At 36.3% G+C, this 23,078-nt stretch overlaps 1 protein-coding gene across 10 annotated transcripts in view; it reads left to right on the plus strand.

Moving 5' to 3' along the window:
* The first annotated feature begins 479 nt into the window (after nt 1–479).
* Nucleotides 480–23,078, plus strand: part of LOC121381142 (vinculin-like) — an 84,863-nt gene continuing 62,264 nt past the window's right edge. For 8 of the 10 annotated variants that reach the window (XM_041510293.1, XM_041510294.1, XM_041510295.1 and 5 more), the window contains exons 1-3: nt 480–693; nt 1,881–1,943; nt 22,125–22,232. In XM_041510293.1, the coding sequence (XP_041366227.1) occupies nt 508–693; nt 1,881–1,943; nt 22,125–22,232 (357 nt within the window). In that variant the 5' untranslated portion in view covers nt 480–507. Of the gene's footprint in view, nt 694–1,880; nt 1,944–5,597; nt 5,752–22,124; nt 22,233–23,078 lie in introns of those variants that run through there. The other 2 variants (XM_041510298.1, XM_041510303.1) reach the window with 1 other exon arrangement.

A 23,078-nucleotide genomic window follows, 5' to 3' on the forward strand; every position in this document is an offset into this window, starting at 1 on the left:
CATCAGATAATACCATTGACTGAGGTCACGTAGCTTACCTATAACAGTTTGTAGTGTTGTCGTAGAAGATGTAGAACTTTGAACTTTTTTAGTTCCGAGTTCTGAAATTTCAGATTTTTACCCTCTCAGTATTGCTCTTTTAATAAAATATGTTTTTATAAACATTCTAATGTTTTCCATTTTCATAATTTTGAGCTGTCAATTTGGGCAATATTGGTGAGAAATGGTGTGACTCTAAATGTTTTGTACATTCTTAGGGGTAAATATATGACCAAGTTGGTGCTTTAAAACAGCCTTTCTGGATATTGTCTAAATATTACCTTTGACCTTGATCGGGTAGCCCGCAAAATAAATTGTACTGGGCTAAAGAACAGATGCGCCAAATTTGGTGCTTTAAGCCATCGTGTCACCAAAGCCACTCCGGTGTCGTAACCCAAATAACGAGATCTATTATGACGTCATTCGATTGTTCGTTTCAGTGAACAGATAGGCTGCACCAAAAAAAATATGTTAGTTTATCTATTAAAGACATACGGGATTAATTCTTTTCTTCAACAGCAAGCATGGCCTGTTATGGGCGCATTATCAGCGGCAGTGACGGCAGCCAGTTTTGGATTATTAATGGTGTATAATAAGGACAAAGGGATACATGCTATTACAAATAAAGCGTCCTGTCGAAAACAAAAGATTGACGTAAGTATAATTAACAAAACAAAAACAGTTTCATTTGAAAAATGTCATGTAGCTTACATAGCCTTCAAACATTATAGGCATATGTGTACAAGACGGATAAACATAAACACCCATGATGGACATGGGCGTACATAGGATTTTGAAAAGGGGGGTTCCAATACATAGGATTTTGAAAAGGGGGGTTCCAAAATAGATTGCAGAGATATTGGGCATATATTTCTATGTTGAGTAAATATAATAATGTCAGATATATTAAATTATTTAAAAAAAGCGATTTCAGGGGGGGGGGGGGGGGGTTCGGTCGAACCCCCTATGTACGCCCATGAGGGAGCAAAAATCTTCACATTCGGACAAAAACGAGGATAAAATGAGCTGGCCATTTTTCACCACGTGCATTTCTATCATTCTAATCACAGTCCCTATATCATCCATGTAAAAATGTGTAGTTCTTCATTTGAACCCATTATCTGATTGGTAGTAATGAAAACTTCGATATGAATCAACGTTGTAATTCAGATTGGGGCATTTTTGTTTAATTCTGGCAACAATTAGCATGCCCTTTACCCCCGAAACAAAGTAGAAACAATATGCCTATGATTATACACATTAAACAGACACACGCACGCATGCACACATACTCTCTCTCCCTCTCCTCTCCTCTCTCTCTCTCTCTCTCTCTCTCTCTCTCTCTCTCTCTCCTCTCTCTCTCTCTCTCTCTCTCCCTCTCTCTCTCTCTCCCTCCCTCCCCCCCTCTCTCTCTCTCTCTCTCTCTCTCTGTCTCCCTCCCTCCCCTCTCTCTCGCTCTCTCTCTCTCCCTCTCTCTCTCCTCACATCCCTCCCCTCGCTCTCTCTCTCTCTCTCTCTCTCTCTCTCTCTCTCTCTCTCTCTCTCTCTCTCTCTCTCTCTCTCTCTCTCCTCCCTCCCCTCCTCTCCCTCTCTTCCTCCAATTCAATCTACGCTCTCTCCTCTCTCTCTCTCTCTCTCTCTCTCTCTCTCTCTCTCTCTCTCTCTCTCTCTCTCTCTCTCTCTCTCTCTCTCACACACATATACACACACAGACACCACACACAGGTAAATGCACGCACACAGGTTTGTTCCTAATTCAATCTACGCATTATTATTTTAAATGGCTAATATAATACATGCACGTGCTTATTTATACATTTATTATTAAACTTATATTGCAGATACAAAACCTTAAAAGGTGGAGGAAATATTACTATCGGATCCTTATTGAAACTGTACAAGAGGTAGGTTACTAATATTGCACGTTTTTCATCTCCAAGAACGAATCTATGTTTTAACTACACCCCAGCACAAACATAGAGATCGGCTATTTAGGTGTGAAACTAAGGTAAGTACACTGGCGTAGGAAAGGGTTTTTTTGTTTGTTGTTGTGGGGTTCTTTTTTTTTTGGGGGGGGGGGCACGCGCCCTCTTCCCCCCCCCCCCCACCAACACTTTTCTTGATCAAGTAGCAGCAGCGATATATATGTGTGTGTTCCCACCTTTTGGCACCTTCCTACGCCAGTGAAGTACATCAATCTTAAAGATGCTCTGTCATAGTCGCTAGTGCCATGTTTCGCTCCTTAGTCGTCCGGTAAAATCTTTCCCAAATGTTACATATTTTTGTTTTTACAAGTAAATTAAATTATTTAATTGGATTTTTTGTTTATGGGTTCATACACCATGCAGGCGCGTGTGCAAAAATTTATGCAGGGTCAAATCATGCTCCGAAAAATAATATTTTTCAAAAGAAGAAAATTTGCACCTTAATAAGAACTGTATCGAAGTTGAATAATAAGATACAATATAAATATATCCATTTTTGTTTTAAAATGTAAAGATTATGCCTTGAATTGCATGAACATAAACAATTATGTACAGTGTACTTTTATTTCAAGTTAAAAAAAAAAAACACCCCTCCCCCACAAAACCCCACAAAAACATACAAACAAACCCACAAAAAAACCCCCAAAACACCAAAAAAAAACCCACACACCACCAAAACAAAACATACACCTATATAATTAATTGCAAACTTCATTTTACAATGATCGTCAGGTAACCTGATAGAATGAATTTATGTTGTGTCTCTACAGACATGGCTGCTATTGTGGTGGATGCGCTCAGTGCGTATGCAGGTGGAGGGGGTCGATACCCCTCAATGCTCAAGCAATTTCTTTTTTAATATATTTTCCGGGGGACCATGACTCGTCCACCTTCGCCCACCACATTCCGGACGCCCTCCTGCGGACATTCCTGCACACACGCCTGACGCTATCCAGAGTTTTTTGTTAGACTACATTTATTATTTCTGGTTAAGATCTTCGGGAAACTTGACTATTTATCCCAAGTGGAAGTATAGTATAATGTATTTCTTGAGTTAAGTATGCATAAATTATGCGTTGAATCGATTAATTACATATAAATACAAAAGATAGTGAAATATCGCATGTGCAATTAAAATTCTTCACTTTAATTTCACTTAACGTTTTTAACTTCGCACATTTTGTTTTTAAATCCAGGATATTTTTCAGGGGGTATATATATGTGTATGTATATATATATATATATATATATATATATATATATATATACACACACACATGTATATATATATAAGGGGTAGGGTATATGTATGTATGTATGTATGTATGTATGTATTGATGTATGAATATCTATATATTGTATGTATGTCGAGGTTGACTATTACATACATAGATATTAACGCACTGGCGCAGGGGATAATTAAATCCTTTCTGGCCTCACAAATTGTCCCATGCCGTTGCTGGGACTCGAACCTGTGGCACCGATTCGCCCGCAAATTGCAAGACTAACCACGATACGCTCTGAGCTATCGAAGCTTCCATAAAAAGGAAGCTCTTTTAACTCAACCATATGCATGGGGCCTACAATCTACGCGGTCGATCCCGCTTACGTGTATGAAACAGTGGGCAGACCTGACACTGGCTAGTATGTATTGATGTATGAATATCTATATATTGTATGTATGTCGAGGTTGACTATTACATACATAGATATTAACGCACTGGCGCAGGGGATAATTAAATCCTTTCTGGCCTCACAAATTGTCCCATGCCGTTGCTGGGACTCGAACCTGTGGCACCGATTCGCCCGCAAATTGCAAGACTAACCACGATACGCTCTGAGCTATCGAAGCTTCCATAAAAAGGAAGCTCTTTTAACTCAACCATATGCATAGGGCCTACAATCTACGCGGTCGATCCCGCTTACGTGCATGTATGTATGTATGTATGTATGTATGTATGTATGTATGTATGCATGTATGTATGTATGTATGTATACATGGCTGTAGCTAGGATTTTTTGTTGGGGGGGGGGGGGGCAACTGAGTAGTTAATAGTCTAAAACTCCTTAAACAGTTAAGAAGAGAATTTTCTTTAAGTTTCTATAATGCTTTCCGGATTTTTTTCTGGGCTTACCTCCCCCCCCCCCCCCTCCGCTAGCTACGGCCCTGGTATATATATATATATATATATATATATATATATATATATATATATATATATATATATATATATATATATGCCTACTCTAGTCCGACGCCATATAACCGTAAATAAAATGTGTTGTGTGCGTTGTGAAATAAAACATTACCCATTTCCTGCCTACTCTAACCATTGTTTGACACCCAATAGCCGATGTATTTTGTGGTAGGGTGTCATGAAACATTCATTCATTCATTCATTATATAGGGGCCTAGCTCGAGACATCTCCAACCCTACCCCTTATTGATATTGATATGTGGGGTATAAATATCAATAAGGGATGACCCAGGCCTACTCATGCATGTTTGTACATTATCCGTTTCCTTCAGGTTATCCGTTATTTCAGGGCCGTAGCTAGCGGATAAAATCCGGGGGAAAAGTATAGAAACTTAAAGAAAATTTTCTTCTTAACCGTGTTAGGAGTTTTAGACTATTAACTACTCAGTTGACACCCCCCCCCCCCCCAAAAAAAAAAAAAATATCCTAGCTACGGCCCTGTATTTAAAGCCGCAATCTCACCCTACCCCCATCATGTAACATCGATCGTTTCCTAATGCACAATATAATTAAACACGAGAGAGAGAGAGAGAGAGAGAGAGAGAGAGAGAGAGAGAGAGAGAGAGAGAGAGAGAGAGAGAGAGAGAGAGAGAGAGAGAGAGAGAGAGAGAGAGACACACACACACACACACACACACACACACTGCAGTTTTAAAGCTACTCCGCCTGCATCAGTTTACTGGGCTGCATTTCATGTATAAAGAAATAAAGATTGATTAATTGACTACGTCGCTAAATCTGACTCTGAGTTGGAGCCACTGCTGGGATGCGAACCCGTTACTACGCGAAAGAGACCGTTCTCCGACTGTCGTAATCAGCCGAAACGTTCCGAATGACTCCCACAGCAGAGGGAATCCTTCGCCAGCTCATGTCGTACTTGAATTCCTTATTTGGAAACACACCCATGTCTACAACAAAGATAGCTGGTTTCATATTTCAGGGATTTCCTACAAATATTTTATAACAACATTATTTAAGCCATTTCTCTGGAACTCACAAATTTAATTAAAACTTCATAAACCTATTTTATCCATTAGTTTTATTTTGATAACAGTTTGAAGCGATCGGAATAAATAAACTAACTTGACAAGTGTGTAGTACTACTAACTATACCACCAATTTGATGTATAACAAACATTTAATTATTGTTGTTTTCGAAATTAAATCAAATAATTTATGAATATTCACCACATATTATGGTAATTATTAAATACACACAAAATTGTGAAAATTAATGTTACTACCAACGATTCAAATATATTTATATTGGTGGTTAGTGACTAAGTGTTTAGATAGTAGTACATGTGATTCTACGAGGTCAGTTGAACTGCGGCTGGTCGTAGACAGTAGACACATGTTTTAACGTTTTTATCATCAATTTTTAGAATTTTATAGACCTATTAGATAGTCAAAATGCCTGTCTTTCATACGAAGACGATTGAAAGCATTTTGGAGCCCGTAGCCCAACAGGTAAGCAATTTATTTCCATGTAATTAGGCCGTTCTGCTTCCAAGTAGATACCTTTTCGGTACCTTGCTCAGTCTGTATAGTTAATTTGCACAGATGAGATGCTGTCGATGTTATGACTGTTACATTCAATGATTCATGAATGATGACAAAACAAAATTAATAATCGACCGAGTCAGTGTCAGTGTTTCTGCCAGAAAGAAATTTTTGGGTATGGTACTATGGAATTAAATGCAACCACAGACAATGGGGTACTATTTGGGGCCATTCCCTAGAAAGAAAATGGGTTAAGTTTAGGGTTACGGTTAAGAAAATAACACAGTAATGATCATAAAAGTAATTAATTTTGTCAAAAGGTTAATTTAAAAAAAAAAATATGCAAAAAAGTTTTTGGTATGGCGCAATACCCGTTTTACAGTCTGGCATTAATTTTATTTTATTAAACATGGATTTAGAACATATTATATTTTCAAAATATATATAAATATAAGAATATCTAGACAACACTGGCTTTGAGGGGTGGGGGAGGCATAAGCATACGAGACAGGGAGCAGTTTTGGAGAAAATCATAAAATTTGTGCAAAAACGATAGACACATTTAGGCAAAATGAGCTGGCCTGAACTATTTTTACTATATATTTCCTTCATTTTACCCACAATAATCATTATATTGGTTATTTTCCATGTAAAAATGTATACTATATATAGTGATTCGTTTGCCACCGGATTTAGCCATTTAACAGTATTCGTAATGCTAATACAATATTAATGTTATACAGATTTGGACATTTTCATTGAATTCAGGAAAAAATCAGCCTCCCATCCCCCTAAAAAAAATTGGGGTTGGGGTAGGGGGGCAACCTGTTATAGGGTGACAGAAAAATCTATAATGTTGTGTGGGAAATAAAGGTGTGATTTGTTTTAGTGATGGGGAATGCATGACCCCCAGCTGCCTGGCTAAACCAGTGATAGAAAAGGGGTTGTTGGGTGGGATCTTTTTCAATTGCTAGAGTGTATGTGTAGGATAGAACCATGGTTGTTTTTTGTGCCCCACGTCTGGTGTATCAAAGGCTGAGGTATGTGTTGTCCTGTCTGTGGGAAAGTACATTTAAAAAATCCCTTGCAAGAAACATTTTGTTTTCAAAATCTAGATTAGCGATATTTCTTAGTATTCTAGTTAATTGAAAATTGATTAGCAATTACTGTTTAATGTTTTAAAATTGTGTTGCGATCTCTGAAGCTTGCCAAGTTCCCTGCCTTGCTGCTAAATACAAATGCTAATGGGAAAATGTAGCAGGTTTCCTATGAAGACTGTCAAATGTTTGACATCCAATAGCCACTGGTTAATAACGGGGCTAGTTTTGGTTCCGCAGAATATTTCGCCAAATTACATGTGTCTATGAAATGGCAAAAAATAGTTATTTTCCAACAAAATATTAATTATTTCCTGAAATTATTTCACCAGATTAAAATACAATTCGCCAGTTTTAGAATTTCACAATTGCCAAATCTGGTGAGTGACAGAGCCCTGAATAAATCAGTGTGCTCTAGTGATGTTGTTTAAATGAAACAACCTTTAAACAACATTGAATTCTTGAGCTAGGTACGTGTTATAAAGGTACTGTACATGTTATTTTACAGTGAAAGCTCACCTCATCATATTTTAACATCTACTAAATTCCAAATACACATTCTAATTAAGTCTACATCTACTTAAAATAAGAAATTTGATTAGCTAATCAAATCTGTTTGCAGAAATTTTGGGGATTTCCAAGAGCCTATTAACATATTCATATATGCTACTTCTGGCTGTTTAGTTGAACGTACTTTTAAAATATCACCATTGCATCTTTTTTTAAGCAAAATGTGGGTTCCTCTAAATTTATAATGTAAATTTATGCAGTTTAAAAACATTTGTTTGATATCATGTGTGTGATGCTGACAGGAATTCTGGTAAATAACAGCAACTATGCCGAATTATGAATCGTCGTGATGAGTATTTCACAGTACATGTAAGTGAAATCGATAATAATGGTTGGCATTGTCGTTAATATTAAAACAATAATATACAAAAACTGAATGAGGAGCAACAGTTAAATTATTACATGTGAAAACATTATTTTAATTTGCTTGCCCTATAATTGTTTTATATATCAGTTGACTTGAAACATGATAGTAGTGACCAGGTTTTTGTTAATGCTGCATTTTCCAAAAAATTGTTATTTTCATGAATCTTTTTTAAAATGGATTTATTGAATAGGGATGGGGATAACTATGTTGTATTTGACTATTTGTGGATGTTAAAGTGAAGGACAAGTCAAGCATGAGCCTTATGTGTTGGAAAGATGCATACCTGGACCACCAACATATACTGACACTTTAAGAAATGAAAAATGCATAGAGTTAATAAATGTGATTATTCTTGCTAACTGGGGGAAGCCATTTTGTTTTGTTTTCATTGTGTCCGGTACTCTAGTTTGGGACAAAGTGACGTCATTTCTGCTGTCTGCTCTGCCAATAGTCTTAGTAGTAGGTGCCCATATTTTGGGGAGGTTGTCATATACTGACCCCAATATTTGCCATTCCCACATTAGTCTTTTTTTTACATATATCAGATGTTAGGTTAGCATGTTTTCAAACATATAAAATGATATAAAATGACTAATATCGAAAAACTATATTAAAATACCTCTAAATAATTAACATTTGTAGGACAGTATGGCAGCCATATTTAAAAATGGCCGTCATATTGAAAATTCAAGTGGTTCATTGATTGGATGTGACGAATGCCCCATGGAGATCATCTATGCCAAGTTTCTGTTGCTATCATCATTTGTAAAGTTCTCCCACTTATCTGCTCTCCCAGTAGTGTTATTAGTGGTTGACCCTGTTTTTGTGAGGGGTACTGGTGGGGGGGGGGGGGGGGGGCTACTTCGACCCCTATATTTGCCACACTCACCACCAGAAGCCTGTCTGCATAATGTCCACTCCGGGTGGCATGTAGCTCATTCTGAAGCCAGTGTAAAGCAAGAGAAAGTGAAATCAAACGAGAACACAAAATGAGACAGGACTTAGCATGCTGAGAATGAATAACCCAGATTTTAAAGAAAGAATATGGGTTATTTACAATCTGTACCTTATTGCCATCAATTTGTTATAAAGCATTTGGTTCAGCTCAGTCATTTGGTAAACCATGAGAAGTGGATGGAGTATATATACTTAAAAATTGCAAAAAGAAATCACTACACTATCAAGATGTATATGTAACTTAAGCTGTTGTCTCATTATTAAGGCACGTGTGCTGGAACATTTTACTGGCTGGCTGAGATCGAGCGTGTAAGTGCCCGAGTTATTGGGGGGAGGGGATTGTGAAATCTGAAGTCCTAAAATGCAAGTTCTTGCATTCTACAAGTAAAATTCATTGTGACAAATGCATATTAAAATAATAACAATAATTTGCTTTGAGCAGGAATGGGGGGTCGACCTCCCAACCCACCCCTAAACATCTCCCTGTTCATTTTTTTAAATTCCCTTTTGAAATTTACGTATTTGTTACAATTTAGATGAACCAGTTGCCAAAGACAAATGTTTCATTTTTAAAATATGCTCCTATAAGTTTTTATTATTCACAGATGTTACATCAGTTACTTTTATTGTCAAGTCGGTTACCCAGTTTTAAAAAACAGTTATTAGACAATTCCTTGTAGATAACATTTGTCTGTTGTCATTGTGATCATAGATTACTTGTGCACTACACATTTTTGTATGTAACTGAAAGCTTGATGCTTCAGATTCAGACAATTTTGGCAGGTTCAAAAGACATGTTAAATACAAGTGACTTATTGTGTTGCATCAGTTACCCACACTTTACTTTTGATTATAGTTGCTCTAAGATTGTATACAATGAAATATTCTTTTGACATGGCTTTGACTCGACATTTATTGCAGTCAAAAAGAGTCCTAAGAATTTTATTAAATACTTTCAAAGAAATAAAATAATCAAGATGTTAAAAATTGTCTACATGTTGCGTCAGTTACCGTGGAATTGTCCTGTAATTAAACTGAACATTTCCGTGGTTTTGAGGTGATATATTTTGAGGTCAGCATGTTCGTACTGAATTTGGGCATGATTATTTGGGGCACATTGTTTATCAACTCGACTTTGATGCACTCTAAAGCCCCATGTGCTATCCTGTCTGTGAGATGTTGCATGTATATAAATAATTTCTTAATACTAATGGAAAAATGTAGTGGGTTTCCTCTCTAAGACTATGTCAAAATTGCCTCCAAAAATTACATGCGATAGCCGATGATTAATGAATCAATGTGCTCTGATGGTGTTGTAAAACAACTTCTGTTTGTACAACACTTACTTTTCAGGACTTTTTTTAGCATTGCCTCAAGATATTGAACTGCCATTTTGCGTATATAATTATATACTGTTATACTATAACTTATAGGTCACGTTTTACTTTCGTGTCGATTTATCCATTTTTGAAAGCATTTTAACATGAATTGATTTTTCGTAGAACATTACATAATTCAGTGTTATTATTAATTATTGAATGACCCCAAACTCCCATGTCATTTTGTTTTTGCAAAAACATTTTATTTGGAGAAAACGTATAAAATTTCAGGTTGAGGAAATTATTATATATATATAGGACATGATGTCATGTATAACATGTATACCTAGGGCTGTGTATTGTCTAAATGTATCGATTTGAGCTATCTCTCATATCAGTAGAATATATAATGTGAATGTAATACATACAAACCCATCCCAGTTTAGAGCATTGATCTTTTTTTTCTTTTTTTTTAAAGAGTTAAAAGTTAAGTTTGTTTTGTTTAATGACACCACTGGAGCACATTTATTTATTAATTATTGACTACTGGATGTCAAACATTTAGTAATTCTGACAAATAGTCTTAGAGAGGAAACCTGCTACATTTTTCCATTAACTAGTAGCAAAGGATCTTTTATATGTACAGGATCCCACAGACAGGATAGCAAATACATCAGCCTTTACATGTAATATGTACCAGTCATGGTGCAATGGCTGGGAAAAAAATTTGGGGGGCAGGGGGCAATGGCCGGGGATCGATCCGAGACAGACTGCATCAGGCGAGTGCTTTATCAGTGGATTATGACCTGGAAAAAAAAGAGTGATTCATGTGAGGTTTTTTTACTATGGTTTTCTAACATTTTGGAGCAGAACATTTCAAGTGTGGCTGCTCGGTGTGACAGTTGATGCTATGAGCTTCACCTAAAAAACATGTAGATCACATTAACAGCCAACCCATCCTTGAAGTATTGGATTGGGTTACATCAATTCAGGGATTGATGAAGGTGGGCTTGTAATAATGTGCATGCATGTTCGTGTATTAATCACACGGGCTTGTGAGCATGTGCAGGAAGTAATGCAGGTTTATTCGCTACCGCCAGTAAGCACATGTACAATGAGAAGGAAGGAAACACTCTTCCTCTCCAGTTTATTATCTCTAACCTCTGTCAGCCAACATTTGACCTTTTCATGCATTTCATCTATGGTATACTTTAGCTGAGAATGTATTGTACACACATGTGTGTCATTTATCCCCAGACCATTGTTAGATAATCCCCCCTCCCCCCCCCCCAAAAAGAAAACCCCACACTCATCCCCCTGTCCCCCCAAAATCCTAAATATTTCTTGCAATTTAAGTGGATTTAATATAAACAACAACAACAAACACCACCATCTCCCAACCCCCCCCCCAAAAAAAAAACCCCACCCCACACAAACCCCAACAATAAAAATTAATTAAATAAAATGCTCTGCTTTCATGTGGTGAAAACCTATTTCTTACTTTATTAGTCACGTTGTTTTCTGTTAAATGCCTACTTGATGGTTAAACAAGGTTACATGTACTTAATAAAACATTTAGTGCATAATCTTTTTAAATTACAGTGTAGTATAAGGAGATGGATCTAGTTTAGTTGGTAGAGTGCTTGCCAGGGTGCTTTGGTCGCAGGATCGAACCTCCTCATTGGACCCATTCTCTGATTGTGTTTTTCCCCATCCCAACCAGTGGCTCACGACTGGACTATCAAAGGCTATTAGGCTATTATATGTGCTGTTCAGTCTGTGGGAAGTGTATATAAAAGATTCCTTGCTGCTATTATATGTGCTGTTCAGTCTGTGGGAAGTGTATATAAAAGATTCCTTGCTGCTATTATATGTGCTCTTCAGTCTGTGGGAAGTGTATATAAAAGATTCCTTGCTGCTATTATATGTGCTGTTCAGTCTGTGGGAAGTGTATATAAAAGATTCCTTGCTGCTATTATATGTGCTGTTCAGTCTGTGGGAAGTGTATATAAAAGATTCCTTGCTGCTATTATATGTGCTGTTCAGTCTGTGGGAAGTGGATATAAAAGATTCCTTGCTGCTAATGGAAAAATGTACCAAGTTTCCTTTGTAAACTACAAGTACAAATTACCAAATGTTTGATATCAAGTAGCCGATGATTAATAAAATCAATGTGCTCTAGTGGTGTCGTCTTCTGTGTAGTGTAACATTCAGTCGTGTATGTGTTGAAAAGATATATTTTTGAAAAGTTATATTCACATCTGAGTCATCAGCATAATGTTTCAGTTGTATCTGAAATAAGTGATGTAAATCTGACATTCCACGGTTAAAAACTCGACTACACCCTAGCTGTGTCATAATTATACAGACGTGTGTAGGTGCTGACTTCACATAATGAACTCGTTGTGTGCACACACAAACAGAAGGGAGCATGTTTTATAAAAGCAGGGATAGCTCTATTTGGTGACATTTAGCCATATTGTCTGTGAAACTTCAAAAATTGTGGAAACCCACAGTTATCTTGCAACAAAACTTTAATCATTACAATGTCAGGTGTAGCCCTGGCACTCGACAAATTCTCCAATTGCAAATTGTTTAAGCAACAGGCAAATTTATTTTCAGTTTGGTGAAATAAATACATGTAATAGTTGATATTTTGCTAGAAAATAATTGGATTTCTGCTATTTTAAGTTTAAGAGATAATTTGGTGAAATCGTCTTTGCACCCAGAGATAACCCTGAATGTATTTACAATTCATGAAATTATTTTGTTTTTCAAATTCACATTTGGTAAATTTGACGAGTGATGCATGGTGCTATCCCTGATAAAAGATACTTTAATGAACTTCATATAGTATACTATTTACACTCTTTACAATTACATGATGTACATTTACTAATTAATTAATACAGAAATATTCAGGTTTTCACTCAAGGGATTATCATATCATGTACATGTATGAAATAATCAAAGAATGGTTAGCTTTAATTTAATTTGGACTTTGTAAAACAAATCTGTTATGACTCCTTGCTTTCAAAACAAATCTTTTGGCAATGGTTAGGGTAGTTTCAGATGTAGGGTTAGGATTAGTATTTAGAGCCTTTGATATAGAGGGGTACAGGTCAAATTCTTTCCAATATTTGTTTCCATTTTACAAATTTACTGTATCCACCCCAGCTTACAATACAAGGCATAGCAGGACGAAAACAGCTCACTGTTTGCTTGGATCAGTTCCCAGCTGTGTAGTTTGTGTTTGTGTACTATTTTGCAGGACACTGCCACACAATGAGGGCTTGGCAGCTGTTAAGACTTTTCACTAAGTGACAGTGAGCCCTTTGACATTCTTGCTGCTCAGAAAACACACACACACATACACTGTACAGAGGGTGTGTTAAAATGGACGTGTAAACACTTTTATATGTCACCAGCATGTTCCTGTTTCTGTATCAAGCCTGACAGTTGTGGCAAACAATATCCAGAGGACAGCTTACACGGAGAATGAGCTAATCCTGTCAGTTGTCCAATAATCCAACTGCTAATTATTATTACAGATATGTATAGCAGTCAGGTCAGGTCAGGTCAGGTCAGGTCAGGTCAGGTCAGGTTCCACATGCCCATATCCACTCAAGGTCCAGGCGTGTCCACTCTGGGCCTGATCTCTGGTATGACTAGTGGTCAATCCCTGGGCAGTAGCTCAAATCTTGTATACATTTATATAGACTTTTCAGTGATTTTCTAAAGCACTTGTATTTTAATATTCAGAGTTTTAAAGATGTTATGTCAAAGTTACAATAATGGTGGTTCCTGCCAAAAATATTTTGTTTTAAAACAGTTTATCAGGGGTGGGAATTCTCCTTGGATCAGCTGTTTTCCTCTCATGGAACATTGCGTTTCCTCGCATTTTAATCTTCCTTTCCTCCAAAATGTGTCAGATGGCATAGATTTTAACGTAGGATTTCAAGATAAATTTCCTCTTTTTTATAGTTCACCAATTCCCACCCCTGGTTTATAACGTCAGCTACATGTAAATGCCTATTAAAAAAATACAACTAAATCATTCTATTTACTAGTAGAAATACAATTATTTTAGGGGGGAATCTTGAGAGTGTCACATGCATTAACTATGTGATATCACTGTTTTATGTGTACACATTCAACACACTTAAGTTTACCCAGAATTCTTTGTGGTCAGCTGACAAAAGAAACAATAATGGTGACCATGCTATATTTAGCCACAAATTATTTGGGAAACCCGTCTTGTCATCCACTGCAAGACTTTTTACAATTATTATACTAGAGTTAACTATGGAAAGATTATGCTTGAGATCGATTCATTTGTAGTTATTTATTACAAATAATGTGAAAATAACAAAATATTATACTTTCAACTTTGACATAGGACCTTTAAGCAAATTAAAGTAGAACTTTGTGAATATATACTAGTGGAAAAAAGTAACTGTGTATGGTTATCATGTTGATAAAAAGATAATTTCAAGACATAAAACGATAAAATTATCATATAGCATTATTTATTAGGCAATTAAGCAAAACGTCAATTCATTTAAAATGTCACAGCATCCGACATTTCATCGGTATTGGGGATGAAAGACATGGGGGGTAAAAAAACAGTTCACAAAGTTAATAGCGCGTATGGCCACCGTTTGCGTCGATGCAGGCCTGGCACCGTCGCCTCATAGAGCCTACCAAATTGTTGAAGAATGCCTGGGGAATGCCGTTCCAGATCTGTACTAACGTCTGACCAAGCGCTCTCAACGTCAGCGGCTGGTTAGGCAGTGCACGTACACGACGTTGCATCTCATCCCAGACGTGCTCGATTGGTGCAAGATCGGGTGAGACCGCAGGCCACTGCAACACATCGATGTTCTGCTGTGCTAGAAAATCCATTACCACCCGGGCGACGTGAGGTCTAGCATTGTCATGCTGAAGCGTGATGTGACGTTGTTGTCCTTGCACAAATGGGATGACGTGAGCCTGAATAATGTCGTCACGGTAGCGTACAGCGTTCAAATTGCCATCGATGACCACAAGAGGTGTTCGTCCAGTTGACGTGATGCCACCCCAAACCATGACACTGCCTCCGCCAAATGCACGTCGTTCTCCAACACGACGATACACTCTTGAACGGCCGTCACTGCTGTCCAAGTGAAACCTGGGCTCGTCCGTAAACAGTATACCCGCCCAGTCACGGCGATTAAAGTGCAAGTGTCTTCTACACCAAGCCAAACGTGCTACACGATGACGTCTTAGCAAAACTGAACGGACAGCCGGGCGTTGCGGACGGATACCATGTTCACGTAATCGATTCCGTACAGTTCTGGGATTAATGGCACGCAATCCAGGAATGGTCCGCGCTGTCGATGGCGCATACCAGCCTGGATCATGCCAATTGCGCGAAGGCGGTCATTTTCGTTTAGCCTGGGCATTGCTCTGCTACAATTTTCAACAGAAATAACCTGCTTTTTTGTACCCCCGGTTGGCATGCAATGACCCGACAGTTGAAAAGTCGACAAAAACTTGAAAAGTAACATGTTGGGAGAAAAAAATGGGAAAAACATGTTCATGTCCCAGAAGCAAAACTGCACGTGCAAATACGGCATTGACCCAGCTATTGTGTGGCGGTGCGTTCACTGGTAACATGTACAAAACATCAGGCTAAAATATTGAGCGGTTTTATTTTCATCCGATTTTTTAGGTTACACAGTTACTTTTTTCCACTAGTATATATAAAATTTTGTATTTCATTGCGGTATTAAAGGGCCAAAAACTTAATAAGAAATCAAATAAATACTGTTAGGAATATGCCAGTGCTGGGTGTGTTATGTTCACAAACTGCTTGAAAGCTATCTTCCTTATTATCTCCGATCAACTAACACAGGCACCTGCATTTACAAGTAGGGTACAGCCTTTTCTTAGATAACTTTTTCAAACTCTTTACACGTAAACACAAAATATTATACATTATACTAATCAAGGAATATTTAGTTTTCAATTTTTTTATTATCAGCTATGTTTAACACTTTAAAATTGTGTAAAGGTCTGAAACGTGCATAGTAAAACACGATACGATACTGAACAAAATGTTGCCTGTTGATTGATTGTGCACTTCAAATTATGTTGGAAATGCATAGCAATTGAATGTCATAACAATAATGTGCATCCGAGGCAGATGAGGCTGTTACATGTGTTAAACTTGTTACAACCATTTAGATGATTAGTGTCCTATGACCTGCACACTATGCACTATTACATGTGTTAAACTTGTTACAACCATTTAGATGATTAGTGTCCTATGACCTGCACACTATGCACTGTTACATGTGTTAAACTTGTTACAACCATTTAGATGATTAGTGTCCTATGACCTGCACACTATGCACTGTTACATGTGTTAAACTTGTTACAACCATTTAGATGATTAGTGTCCTATGACCTGCACACTATGCACTGTTACATGTGTTAAACTTGTTACAGCCATTTAGATGATTAGTGTCCTATGACCTGCACACTATGCACTATTACATCATGTGTTAAACTTGTTACAGCCATTTAGATGATTAGTGTCCTATGACCTGCACACTATGCACTATTACATGTGAGAGGCGAGACGTAGCCCAGTGGTAAAGCGCTTGCTTGATGTGCGGTCGGTCTGGAATAGATCTTGTCGGTGGACCCATTGAGCTATTTCTCGCTCCAGCCACAGCACCACAACTGGTATATCAAAGGCCGTGGCATGTGCTAACCTGTCTATGGGATGGTGCATATAAAAGATCCCTTGCTACTAATGAAACAATTTAGCGGCTTTCATTTCTAAGAATGTATATCAAAATTACCATATGTTTGACATCCAACAGCCGATGATTAATAAATCAATGTGTGCTCTAGTGGTGTTGTTAAACAAAACAAAGTTTTAAAAACTATTACATGTATTTGTCTAGATCTGCGTGACAAACCATATTGCCAAATTATTTTTTATTACTAATATTAGTAGTATTAAACTTGAAAAATTGCAGAAACAGTTATTTTCCAACAAAATCAATTATTAAATGAAATTATTTTGTTAAATTAAAATAAAATGTGTCAGGTGTTTTTAAAATTAGCAACTGGCATATTTAGTGAGTGGTAGGACCAGCCCTGTTTTGTTTATGATGAGTGATTATTGTGATTGTGTCAACCATAGAAATAGCCATTCTCAATTGGTATTCACTGTGATATAATGATGGATGATATGGGCAGTAAAACATTCTTTCAGCATTAGTAACCATAGCAGTTTCCATGGATACACGTAACAACGTATATGAACCTCATACTGTGTAGATAGCGCACATGATTACAAGCAGAATTGACAGGCAATAAAAATCATATGTCTTGGTATCTCTCCGTCTCATATTGTTCAGGTGGTTTCAGAAACATGAAAGCGTTGCAGCTATCTGGCGGTTTGGAGGGTCAGTTGCTGTTAATTAAATGACTACCAGCTATCAGCACACAGGGTGTGCACACTGCCATCTTCAAAGGTCACTGCCAAACTAACACAAGTTGGCATGAGTATTGGCCTTGATAGCATTCAGAGCTAATTCTGACAGGCCCAGTCTGTGTTTAACTTGATCCAGGTGTTGGTTACAGATCTCTACATTATATACAATGTTTAGATGTTGAAATGACAGTTCTTCTTGGACTCTGTTAGTACCTGTGTGGGTTATATAATAGCTGATGTGTATGGGCCTTGATAGTGTTCTAAGCTAACTCTTGACATGCCTGATCTGTATTTGACTGGATCCAGGTGCTAACTATACTTTCTTGTGTTAGCTACAGAGCTCTACATATACAGAGTTTACCATGTTGAAATGACAGTTAATTTTGGACTCTATTAGTCCTTGTGTGTGTATTGGCCGTGACATGTTCTTTTTGGACTGTTAGTACTTGTATGGGTTACATAATATTTGGTATGTATGATTTATGTAACCCATACAAGTATTAACAGTCCAAGAAAAATATATCAAATGGGTTACATAATATTTGGTGTGTATTGGCCTCAATATATTCTTGTACTGTTAGTACTTGTATAAGTTGCATAATATTTGGTTTGTATTGGCCTCAATATATTCTTGGACTCATTAGTACTTGTTGGATTGCATTATATTTGGTGTGTATTGGCCCTGTAAGAAAACATTCTTTACACTGCTCACAACACTTGCTTTCTACCTGTTGTGTGTAAAATTGCTGACATTCAGGTTGTATCTTGAGTTAACAGGCTGCTGCTGTCTTCCTGCAGGATGCTAGATAAACATTGTGTTATGGGGTCATGATACCTTGTGTACACAGCCCATGCTGAAATACTATTATTGTGTAGGTTGCCTTGAATGAGTTGGAGGTAGGGGTGGCTTGCATGTAGTAGCAGTGGCATAGGAAGGTGTCAGAAAGTGTGTGTGTGGGGGGGGGGGGGGGGGGGCACATTTTTATATTTACACACTTTTACACTATTATAAAGCAAATATAAAGCAAAATATCTGAAAAGTGCCTTCCTCAAGCTTCCTACGCCAGTGAGTAGTTCAAGTTTGCTTTGTTTAACGACACCACTAGAGCACATTGATTTATTGATCATCGAGTTCAAGATGCACCATCTTAACATTTATGAGCTACTGCAGCTTGGTTGTCCAAAACTTGAAAATAAACCCTCAGTGAGTTAATGAAAACTAACACTTAGTTTGCTAACTCAGATTTGTGTGTTTCAAAAACAGTTTTTAACCAGTTGTTAGCCAACTCTTAGTAAAGGAATTTAACTCAGTTAGTGTTAACCCGTGGCTACATTAAAGGAGAGGACAATTAAGGCATTTGGCCTGGTATGCATATTCAATGATATATAATGCACATTATTGCTTAATATCAATACGTATAATCGTATAGTTAATTAATAAAACGGTTAAATGTGACGGCTATTATATATAACGGGCGCAGCCATTTTGTACCATCTCAGTGAGTACGCCCTCTGGCGAGCTGGTGGTTACGTAATACTTAACATGTAACATCAGGAATGAGCCTTAGAACTAGAGAAACACAATCTACCTGTTTTTTGCGGGATGATAAATAGTCATACATTGCAATGTTCTGTAATAATTCATATCCCAGTAAGCTAGCAATAAGTATATCCAGCACTATATATATTATTTTTCAATATAAAATAAAATACCATTGTCAAAGTGGCTACACAACAAGTCGAAACAATTAACAATGTTTTGCCCATGCATTAACCTATGTACTGAAATGATACACAGTGTTTTCTTAGTTAATTGGTCTATGCTGTTAGTTGCTTCTACCTGTGATTCCTGATTGGCAGGCGTGTATTTGATTGGTAACCAGACGAGCCAATTATATGACACTGTCTATCCACAAAAATACATACCGGTATTGTGGAATATTACCTGTCGCCCCTAAAATTGTAATGGACATGGTTTATTACTGTAAATAGTTCTGTAAAACTATTGATTAAGTAGACTTTTCCATCTAAAACCACAGAACTGACCAATTACGTAGTCACAAAAAAAGAGAAAATTATCACTTGGGTATCGTGGGTTGTTGTTTTTGCTCCAACGTAGCATATCAATAGGCCTAATAGTGTACATTTTTCCTTTGGATTATTAAACAGAGAAAAATACTATAACCCCATTTTGTTCCGTTAATGCAACTTGAAATATATTTAGTTAAATAGTTTATTATATTATTACATCATTTATGCTGTTTTACAAGTCAGGTTGATCAAAGAGAAGCACCTTGTCGAAAATTACTGCTTTTGTTTACACTGTACATACAGGAGATGGTCAGGAGCTGATGTCACTTCGCCCCAAGCTATCCCACCGGACGTCACAAAAACGAAACAAAATGTCTGCCCCCAGTTGGCAGGAATAATCATGGTTAACTCTCAAATTATGCATTTTTCATTTGCTAAAGTGTCAGTATGTGTTGGTGGTCCGGGTATGCATCTTTCCAACACATGAGGCTCTTGTTTGAGTTGACCCTACCTTTAACATAGGTATCGAACAACTGGACAAATGGATCATTGTTGGGTGAACAAAAAAAAATGAAAAGAAAGATTAAATGTAATGTGAACTGTTCTTTTATATTTGTGTGTTGCTTCTTCATACCTGTAGGTGGGTTGATAAACTGCCTGTATCAGTTTTATTACAAGCTGTTCACATCTCATATATGTGTATTCATTTACATATATCTATTACAGTGGTATTTATAAATAAAAGGCTAGCATGGATGTCGGTCACAGTCTAATGTATGTTGTATTTATAATTCATCAGTTTAGTATTTAAAGTGGCTGGGTATCAATCACATATGGGTAATGCTTTTCAACATATATTTTCTATACAAATAACATACTGAAAACTCTCTTCCTCAGTATCTGTTTATGTGTTAGTAACTGTTGCCTAATTGTTGAATGAACTCAAGCATATTAAATTTTGTTCTCTATACTTCACTGGTCAGACATGTAGACTGTAATTTCATTAGATCCGACAAGCTAATCAAGTTTTTCACGGTGATGGACAGCAAGACACCAAGAATGTCTTGTTAAGAAGAGAAAAGCCAGCCGGGTACGGTGAACCCGAGTTGAACTGAAGCAAAAATCAAAGTATTAAATATAAAAATTAAAAGTATTACATATATGTTATATCATAAAGGTATTCCATATATGTTATATCATAAAGGTATTACATATATGTTATATCATAAAGGTATTCCATATATGTTATATCATAAAGGTATTCCATATATGTTATATCATAAAAGTATTCCATATATGTTATATCATAAAGGTATTCCATATATGTTATATCATAAAGGTATTCCATATGTGTTATATCATAAAAGTATTCCATATATGTTATATCATAAAGGTATTCCATATATGTTATATGTTATATCATAGAGGTATTCCATATGTGTTATATCATAAAAGTATTCCATATGTGTTATATCATAAAAGTATTCCATATATGTTATATCATAAAGGTATTCCATATATGTTATATCATAAAGGTATTCCATATGTGTTATATCATAAAGGTATTACATATGTGTTATATCATAAAAGTATTACATGTGTGTTATAACATAAAGGTATTACATATGTTATATCATAAAGGTATTACATATGTGTTATATCATAAAAGTATTACATATGTGTTATATCATAAAAGTATTAAATATATGTTATATCATAAAAGTATTAAATATATGTTATATCATAAAGGTATTACATATATGTTATATCATAAAGGTATTACATATATGTTATATCATAAAGGTATTACATATGTGTTATATCGTGAAAGTATTACATATATGTTATATTATAAAAGTATTATATATGTGCTATATCATAAAAAGTATTACATTTATGTTTTATCATAAAAATATTACATATGTGTTATATCATAAAGGTATTATATTATATCATAGTTACAAGTGCCATATTTTACTGTTTACATTTATTTGTAATATATAACTTCAAATTAATAATTAAATTAATCCCATGTATAATCCTTGCAAATGAAAAACTCTGGTATATCTAATGAGTAATGTGGTCACACACAATATACATTTAAAAAAAAAAAAAAAAATTGCATTCAGGACAACTAGATTCCATACCGTAACTAGATTGTTAATTAACAAATCGTAACAAATCTTAAGAAATCTGCAAATCCATAGAATCTGGCAAGTTAAATTTATAGGGCCATATGATACAGATGAGTTGCACAAAGATAGCATATTTGTCGGCAGAATCTGCCTAGCATAACATTATGAAGTGTTCTTCTCAACTGGATGTGCCCAGTTCCGTTGGTTTATCCAATAAACAAAATGTCTACTCTTAAAATTAAATTATTCAGGTGTAAATTTTTTTATGAGTATATCTGTATATATAGTTGAAAGTATAATGCCTATATTTTAAATTAAAAAGTTATTGTTAAATTTACTATTTGCATGCTAACGTGCTGTGATTCTTTGCAGGTGTCCCGGCTGGTTATTCTCCATGAAGAAGCGGAAGATGGAAACGCGATGCCGGATTTGGCTCAACCTGTACGAGTTGTCAAGCTGGCCGTTGATAACCTAGTCAGAGTGAGTTATTAATTATAACGGTGTTTACTGATAGTGCAAGTGCTATTTACAGTTCCAACTACATTGTTGATGATAATACTGATAAATTACATTGAGACTTCCTTATTGGAATGTAAAAACATGGTTTTTAGTTGCACCTATGGATGTTTACCACAATGCATGTGAAAAAAACTGAAACATAAATTAATTTTTAAATTTTAATTTAAATTGAATGTTTGTAATTATTTTTTGTTTTAAAGTTTAATTTGTTTTAAAGTTTATTTTATTATTATTTTTTAACATGCATTGAGATCAACTATTGGCGACACTGAATATAGTGGGCACAAATTTTAATATCGCAGAATTCTTGTTCCTAGTCTATCCAGTTTTCCACAGCTGATATATCAAAACCCATGGCATGTACTATTGCGCCTGAGATTAAAATAGATATAAAAGATGTCTTGCTGCTGTCTGGTAGGAGTAATCCTTCTTATAGCTGCAGGTTTCTTATCTCACTATTTTAATCAGTCAGGCATTTTTGTAACCATATATATTATGCAATGTATGTTAGAAAGCAAATAGCTACTGGTCTAGGTTAAATTTGAGTTGAGATGTAGTTATACATTTCTTTTCCTTGTTCCCACCACCAACGTAGCCCAGTGGTCGGTGGACCCGTTGAGCTATTCCTTGTTCCCACCACCAACGTAGCCCAGTGGTCGGTGGACCCATTGAGCTATTCCTTGTTCCCACCACCAACGTAGCCCAGTGGTCGGTGAACCCATTGAGCTATTTCTTGTTCCCACCACCAACGTAGCCCAGTGGTCGGTGGACCCATTGAGCTATTCCTTGTTCCCGCCACCAACATAG

This window comes from Gigantopelta aegis, chromosome 9 (assembly GCF_016097555.1).
Source record: "Gigantopelta aegis isolate Gae_Host chromosome 9, Gae_host_genome, whole genome shotgun sequence".
Classification (NCBI taxonomy): Eukaryota; Metazoa; Mollusca; class Gastropoda; order Neomphalida; family Peltospiridae; genus Gigantopelta; species Gigantopelta aegis.